This window comes from Littorina saxatilis, linkage group LG1 (genome assembly GCF_037325665.1).
Source record: "Littorina saxatilis isolate snail1 linkage group LG1, US_GU_Lsax_2.0, whole genome shotgun sequence".
In the NCBI taxonomy this organism is placed as follows: Eukaryota; Metazoa; Mollusca; class Gastropoda; order Littorinimorpha; family Littorinidae; genus Littorina; species Littorina saxatilis.
Genome location: NC_090245.1, coordinates 81,316,730 through 81,325,555, shown reverse-complemented (window position 1 = coordinate 81,325,555; position 8,826 = coordinate 81,316,730). Strand labels below are relative to the sequence as shown.

General features: G+C 40.9%; 1 protein-coding gene across 1 annotated transcript in view; it reads left to right on the top strand.

Annotated features, from left to right (window-relative positions):
- Positions 1-1,686: 1,686 nt before the first annotated feature.
- The window catches only part of LOC138981329 (protein CEPU-1-like), a 10,459-nt gene continuing 3,319 nt past the window's right edge, over positions 1,687-8,826 (top strand). Inside the window, exons 1-5 of the mRNA XM_070354216.1 lie at positions 1,687-1,844; positions 2,053-2,135; positions 7,209-7,443; positions 7,941-8,017; positions 8,559-8,766. Coding sequence (XP_070210317.1) covers positions 1,748-1,844; positions 2,053-2,135; positions 7,209-7,443; positions 7,941-8,017; positions 8,559-8,766 — 700 coding nt within the window. The 5' untranslated portion in view covers positions 1,687-1,747. The remainder of the gene's footprint in view (positions 1,845-2,052; positions 2,136-7,208; positions 7,444-7,940; positions 8,018-8,558; positions 8,767-8,826) is intronic.

Genomic DNA, 8,826 nt, shown 5'->3' with positions numbered 1-8,826 from the left:
AGAGAGAGAGACAGAGAGACAGAGAGACAGACAGACAGACAGACAGACAGACGTAGACAGAGAGACAGGCACAGAGGGACAGAGAGAGCGAGACAGAGAGAGAGAGACTGCGACAGAGAGAAAGAGAGAGAGAGAGAGAGTCAAACAGCAAGCTCAGTACGTAGAGGTTACATGCCGAGTCTCAGTGATTATTAAAAATAATGGTCGAAGTTAGCGGATCATGAAAAATGCGAGCTTTAGCGAGCTTTTTCATGACCGCGAACTGAGACCATTATTTTTTATAATCACTGAGACGAGGTGTGTAACCTCTTTATTCCTCCTTTCTTCAGTTATTCAAAGAAAAGAGGAGTTTTTTTGCGAAAGTTTGATCGAATCCTATTCTCTCAACCAGTCAACCTGCGCAGGCGATCGATTAATGCGCGGTTGTATAGTTCCGTGCAAATCATTCCATTCTGTTAACACTTCTTGTCAGTTTTCCTATTTTGGACTAAAATCAAGTAAACAGATATGCTGTTATTCTGCTGTGGCGGCAAAGGCAGATATTGTGTGTTCTGTATATGTTTTGGTATCGCTTAGGATAATGTTTTTTCGTCAAATGGGACTAGCAGACGAACTTTTGCACCCGTGTTCCAACGTTAAAAACTGTATGAAGTTCAGTTTTCTGGGGAAAATAGTGTATGAAACCCCTTTATGTTGTTTAAATTGATGAGATGTGTGCATTTGGTTGCGTGTGATCTGTTTATTAAATGAAATATTGTTGAAAACTGACCGTCGGATTGCAGTCTGTTGTCGAAGAAACTGAGTGAAAAGAAGGGGAACTACTCTTGTCGCTAGACAAAGTATGAGTTACTTGCCTTGGGAAATTGCTTGTGATGAACGGTTTGAGCACGGCAGATCTAGATTCAGAAAACAACCGAACTCATGGATTTTATATGGAGATTCATGTGTTCAGGCCTGTAGTTGTTAATTTAAATGCGGTATGTTTGTATTGTTTGCTCCAGAGATGTATACTTCGTACATTAGAGCGTTCGGAACTTTTCAGTCGCAAAAAGTAGTACCGAAACAGAACAACTTCTCAACCCATTGCACTATCGAGGATTCAGGCTGTTGCTGGGTCGTTATTTGTTTGGTTGCTGGGTCATTATCGAAAAATAACTACCCCTACAAGTTTACAGAGGTAAAGAAGCAGAGGGGGGAATAAAGTGCAATAGTTTCTGGCGTGCCACCTCTCAAGTACGTTACAGAATGCCCGGCACAAACCCCCCGTTGCCTAGACCATTCTCGGCGAGCGGTCGCCTTCGATACGTTTCACTGAGTGACCCCAGACAATGGTACTCGTGCCGAGCTCATGCTGACGTTCGCGAGCGTTAGCGAGCGATACGACAAAACTATGCGTTGCCTAGAAATCGTTTGCAAACGTTCTGTTACGGTCTGCCTAAGCAACGCGCCACTGGTGTCATGAACACATAATGCACAGTACCCTTCCTGGCAGTGAGTCGAATTTCACAATTATGTAGTTTGCTGCAATCATCCTCAAATGTCAATAGCTTAATGGGAGCAATAGGGGCAAATTACACCTGATTGGGATTATGATGAGTAGCCTACTTGGCCTGTTTTCTTTTCACGCAACGTGTAGCGGGCTGGGAAAAAAAGAATGATTAACTCAATAATCTGCAGTGCGTCGTCTGTGCCGCTCACTCTGCGCAGTAATTTGCCCCGTATATGGGGAGTGGGGTCAGTACTACGTATGTTGCACAGATACCATTCCACAAAAATGGAGGGTTCGAGCAGCAGCATCCTTGGGTTCTTGTATGTTTTTTGTTCACATGGAGTTCTTGGACTAGGTACGTATGTGATGAGTGAATTTTTACATTCAGCCAACAAACTTTGAAAATAATGTGCGTGTGTGTGTGTGTGTGTGTGTGTTTGTGTGTGTGCGTGCGTGCGTGCGTGCGTTCGTGCGCGAATGCGTGTGTTTGTGTGCGTGTCTGCATGTGTGCGTGTGTTTATGTTTTTAATTGCATCGTTTTTTATGTGTACATGTGTGTGCAGACCACGTTGGGACAAACATCAAGACCAGACCTGGACAGATAGCAGTTTTGCCATGCATAGTCACTGACCTCGGATCAAGACAGGTATAGTGCGTGTGTGTGTGTGTATGTGTGTGTGTGTGTGTGTGTGTGTGTGTGTGTGTGTGTGCGCGCGCGCGTGTGTGTGTGTGTGTGTGTGTTCGTGTGTGTGTGTGTGTGTTTGTGTGTGGGTGTGGCAGAGAAAGAGAGAGAGAGAGAGAGAGAGAGAGAGAGAGAGAGAGAGAGAGAGAGAGAGAGAGAGAGAGAGAGAGAGAGAGAGAGAGAGAGAGAGAGAGATAAAGAGAAGAACAAGTCGCTTAAGGCGAAAATACAACATTTAGTCAAGTAGCTGTCGAACTCACAGAATGAAACTGAACGCAATGCAATGTTTCAGCAAGACCGTAGCATCGTCAGTCCACCGCTCATGGCGAAGGCAGTGAAATTGACAAGAAGAGCGGGGTAGTAGTTGCGCTGAGAAGGATAGCACCCTTTGCTGTACCTCTCTTCGTTTTAACTTTCTGAGCGTGTTTTGAATCCAAACATATCATATCTATATGTTTTTGGAATCAGGAACCGACAAGGAATAAGATGAAAGTGTTTTTAAATTGATTTCAAAAAAAAATTGATAATAATTTTTACATATTTAATTTTCAGAGCTTGTTTTTAATCCAAATATAACATATGTATATGTTTTTGGAATCAGCCAATGATGGAGAATAAGATGAACGTAAATTTGGATAGTTTTATAAAAAAACATTTTGTTTACAATTTTCAGATTTTTAATGACCAAAGTCATTGATTTAATTTTAAGCCACCAAGCTGAAATGCAATACCGAAGTCCGGGCTTTGTCGAACATTACTTGACCAAAATTTCAACCAATTTGGTTAAAAAAGGAGGGCGTGACAGTGCCGCCTCAACTTTCACGAAAAGCCGGATATGACGTCATCAAAGACATTTATCAAAAAAATGAAAAAACGGGGATATCATACCCAGGAACTCTCATGTCAAATTTCATAAAGATCGGTCCAGTAGTTTGGTCTGAATCGCTCTACACGCACACACACACACAACACACACACACACACACACACACACACACACACACACACACACACACACACACACATACACCACGACCCTCGTCTCGATTCCCCCCTCGATGTTAAAACATTTAGTCATAACTTAACTAAATGTAAAAAACAAGTCGCGTAAGGCGAAAATAAAACATTTAGGCAAGCTCAGTCGAACTCACAGAATGAAACTGAACGCACTGCATTTTTCACGATGACCGTAGTCTGCCGCTTGTGCAAAACGGAGTGAAACTGACGAGCCTGTTCAGCGCTGTAGTGGTTTCGCTCTGCTGCATAGCACGCTTTTCTGTACCTCTCTTCGTTTTAACTTTCTGAGCGTGTTTTTAATCCAAACATATCATATCTATATGTTTTTGGAATCAGGAACCGACAAGGAATAAGACGGAATTGTTTTTAAATCGATTTCGGAAATTTAATTTTGATCATAATTTTTATATTTTTTAATTTTCAGAGCTTGTTTTTAATCCAAATATAACATATTTATATGTTTTTGGAATCAGCAAATGACGAAGAATAAGATGATTTTGTTTTTGGATCGTTTAATAAAAAAATAATTTTAATTACAAGTTTCCGATTTTTAATGACCAAACTCACTCATTAGTTTTTAAGCCACCAAGCTGAAATGCAATACCAAACCCCGGCCTTCGTCGAAGATTGCTTTGCCAAAATTCCAATCAATTTGAAAAATTAGGGTGTGGCAGTGCCGCCTCAACTTTTACAAAAAGCCGGATATGACGTCATCAAAGACATTTATCGAAAAAAGGAAAAAAAACGTCCGGGGATATCATTCCTAGGAACTCTCATGTCAAATTTGATAAAGATCGGTCCAGTAGTTTGGTCTGAATCGCTCTACACACACACAGACACACACACAGACACACACACACACACACACACACACACACACACACACACACACACACACACACACACACACACACACACACACACACATACACCACGACCCTCGTTTCGATTCCCCCCTCTATGTTAAAACATTTAGTCAAAACTTGACTAAATGTAAAAAGAGAGAGAGAGAGAGAGATAAACACACACACACACACACACACACACACACACACGCACTCACACACGCACGCACGCACACACACACACACACACACACACGCGCGCACACACACACACACACACACACACACACACACACACACACATATATGTATACAAGAACAAATCTTTAATTGTTTGTTTGTTTGTTTATTTGTTGCTTAACGTCCAGCCGACTACGCAGAGCCATATCAGGACGAGGAAGGGGGGGATGAAGGGGGCCACTTGTCAAGCGATTCCTGTTTACAAATGCACTAACCTATTACTTGTGTCCCAGCAGGCTTTAGTAAAACTAAATTAATACCTACTGGAAGATTACCAGTTTCCAGTATGTTAAAATAGGCTTAACCTATCTACTGCTGGACTTACATCAGAACACTAACAGATTAAACTATACATGAATCGCGAGACAAGCGGCAAGAGAAGAGATTTTTGGAAAAAATACAGGTGAATGAGCAAGAAGGCAGAAAAAAGAAAAGAATTCATGAAGAAAAAGAGAGCATGACAGGAAAGAGGAACCAAAAATCTACCTAACAGCAAACTAGAAAGCTCCTGCGGTTCCAAAAACAGGAGGGGCCTTTAATTTCATAACCGCAGTGCCCCACTGCGGGAAAATCTTTAATTGTCTAATTAATTACAATAGTGGTTTTTTGTTTTTTTTGTTTTTTGTTGTTGACCTCAGTTGCATGCAAGGTTGCTTCAACCCATCTTTTTTGCCTCTTTCGTTTTTATTTTCGGTTTTTTTCCGTTTTTTTCTTTTTTTTTGGGCGGTGAGCATATCCTTCTTCATTGGTCTTTTTTTTCATTTTTGTTTCAATGAAATTTTAATTTTGTTTTCTTTTGCATTACAGGTTACATTTCCATTAAATTACTTTTTAATTCAACAACAATCTAACTAAGGACAATGGGGATACACCTTTCGTAGCGCAAGTTCTTGTTGAAATACAATTTCCAATGGAATATGCTATTTAGTTTTCTTAACTTTGCTAATGCACATTTTTGCTATCAATAAAACATGGTTAATTAACGCTGATTCCTGACATTCCTCGATTCCGAATAATACATCTGTAATAGACAATAAGAAAGCCCGACCTGTCAGACTGTTCAACATTTTTTCAATATAAGTCCAAAACCTTCTAATTCGGGGACACTCATAGAAAAAGTGTTCCATGACATCCAAAATATGTGGGCACTCGTTACAGCATTTTGTTTGACTTACTTTCATTTTATGTAATAAAATATTGGTGGGATATAAATTGTGACAAATTTTCCATTGCAACACACGCAGGCGGACTTCTTTTGTCACCTGTCGTGGCAACAACCACGTCTGTTCGACAAAAACAAAATCTAGTTTTCTTTTCCAAAAATCGATTACATGAGATTTTTCAATGCTATAATTCCGTTTTTTCTTTAAATATAACTTAATTAACTTGGGTTTGCTTTTAAACACATTCAATTCATCATCAATTATATCTACATTAACTATATGTGCTGGGTTGTCTACAATCCAATCTTTCCATTGTTTTGGAATTGCATTCATCTACAATTATTATAGTGGTTAAAATAACAGCAATAGTATCTGCACAGTTATAAATAAATTATAGTCACGCATAAAATTCAACAAATACATTAAGACCCTGATGACATGTCACTGAACCTGATTTATAAGGGTTCGTCTCCTCTGTAACATGAAGAACACAAATCTGCTGAAGCTGTTCATCACATTATCCTCATTACTGCCACAGAAATACACAAGTTGTTGTTGCAGCGTCTTAACTTAGAGTTCGAGATTTTCAAATACTTTGCTCGAAGGTCTTGATAAAAAGGACATAACAATACAACATGGTGTTCATCTTCATTATCAGCTGTACAGAGAGGACAGTTTCTTGTTGTTTGGTTTGGTGCGTACCGAAACTTGTGAGCGTTGATTTCGGATACTCCTGCGCGGAAACGAGTAAGAGCAACTCTGTACTTAATATCTTCGATTAATTCAATGTATTTCTCTTTTTCCAAGCATGTTTTGTAACAATTATAAATGTCGAAACGTTCACTGCATTCTAAAAAGGAGAACCATTCTTGACAAAAACAATCTTGTAAACGTCTTTTAAACTCTTGTAAGAAACACTTCTCATTCTCAACCATTCCGTACATCCACACAGCAGCAAAACCATTACAACACAAAAGACTCTGCACATGTGAGACCCAATTTGTGTGGCCCTTCGATGCCAAATTACATAAAGCTTTATATGCAATCTTGGAATATCTTGAATCAGGTTGCTTCAGCAGTGTAAACCAGTATTTCACACATCTGACTGCAGAGAGAGAGAGAGAGACAGAGCCAGAAAGAAGGGGGTTGACAAAAAGCCAAACTGGTAACGATTCACAATTACCTACTCCCATTTATCAGCCGCATAGAAAAACGTCTTTCACGGAAGGCTTCATTCAAAATAACAGACCCTCGTTATAATAATAATAATTATAATTCTCTTTATTTATATAGCGCCTTATCCGAAGTTCAAAGCGCTTTTATGCCGTGTGAGATGGAATTTTTTACACAATATATCACGCATTCACATCGACCAGCAAACCTCAAGCCTGTTAGGCGAATGTTCACCTTTCGCGGCCTTTATTCCAAGTCACACGGGTATTTGATGGACATTTTTATCTATGCCTATACAATTTTGTCAATCGTGGGATCTTTAACGTGCACACCCCAATATAGTGTACACGAAGGGACCTCGGTTTTTCGTCTCATCCGAAAGACTAGCACTTGAACCCACCATCTAGGTTAGGAAAGGGGGGAGAAAATAGCGGCCCGACCCAGTGTCGAACACGCAACCTCTCGATTCCGAGCGCAAGTGCGTTACCACTCGGCCACCCGTTCATATGTCCTACTTTCTGAATGGTCCCATGCATGTTGTCTTGTATCGTTTTGTGTTACACTTACACATGAAGTCATATTTGTTTTATGCGAAACAGGTGCTGTGGGCCAAAACAGTTTCAACCGAGCGACAAGAAATCCTTTCAATTGGCCATTTCGTGTGGACTACCAATCCCCGCTTAAGCGTAGAACACGATGGCGACACACAGTGGAATCTTGTCATCGATGACGTCAGAGAAGGAGATGCTGGCGCCTACACGTGTCAAGTGGCGAGCGATGACGCGACGCGGACTGGAGTTGCCGCAGTTCAGCTGGAAGTTAGTTGGGAAGAAGGTACGATTGGGAATCTGACAACGCGAGAATTACGAAAGGAAATCTACTGACAGATGTAAAGTCAGAAGCTAGGACAAAAACAAATCTGGGAAGATAGAAAATGGAAGGAAACAAAGAAGAAAAAACGTACCCACGCAAGCTCATCAAATAAACGCTGGCGTATGCAGAGAGACAATGGTTTATTGACCCCTGGACATATATAGACAGAAAATGTGTGTGCGAGAGAGAGAGAGAGAGAGAGAGAGAGAGAGAGAGAGAGAGAGAGAGAGAGAGAGAGAGAGAAAGAGACAGAGAGAAAGACAGACAGACAAGACAGACAGACAGACAGACAGAGATGGCGAAGCAGATTTAGAGACAGACACATATTCAGGAGCAGAGACAAACATGCAGATATAGAAAGGAATACACACAACCAGGGAGACAGACAGACAGGCAGAGATGGAGAGAAAGAGAAAAAGACACTTAAGTAATTGTTAATATAATTGTTATTGTCGCAGACCGATCGAGAGTAGCGGCAAAGGCTGGGGAAACGGCCGTACTGCCTTGCACCTTCCGTTACCTTGGAAACAAACAGGTAAGATTGTGGGAGTCAAAGGAAGCTGCCATTCTGGCGGAACATTGAACTGGATTTTTATTTTTTTAATTTTTATTTACGAGGATTTATATCGCGCACGTATCTCACCACACAAGGCGACTCAAGGCGCATGTTACCTATTAATGCCGTGTGAGATGGAATTTTTTACACAATATATCACGCATTCACATCGGCCAGTAGATCGACTGCCTTTAGGCGCTGCATCCACCTTTCACGACCTATTATTCCAGATTATTATTTTGAAAACAACTGAAAGAAAAATGAATTTTGGCATGCACGTTCGGAGAGAAAATATCTTGCATTAGACCAGAATTTCAAAGCAATCTAAATTATTAAACGGCCTCTGTCCGTCCTGTCTGTCCGTCACAATTTTGATTGCTTAAAAGTCTGTTGTTTATCGGCAGTTAGGCCAATCTAATATAGATGCAAAAAGGTCCACGACCCTGATCGTACAAAGTCAGGGTAAGCAGCGAGCTTGATCATGTTTCCAACATTAACATCTCAATGTTCCTATCCACAGGTCGTTTGGCAACGAACAGGAACGAAGATACAGATACTGGCCGTAGGTGTCTATGTCTCCACCAGTGACGCACGCATTCACGTGCAACACAGGGGAAAACAATGGAACCTCGTCATCAATGACGTCACTGAGGGCGATGATGGACAATACGAGTGCCGAACATCAGAGAACATTCCAACGATTATAACTGTCGACCTTGCCGTGGCAGGTAGTGTGTGTGTGTGTGTGTGTGTGTGTGTGTGTGTGTGTGTGTGTGTGTGTGTGTGTG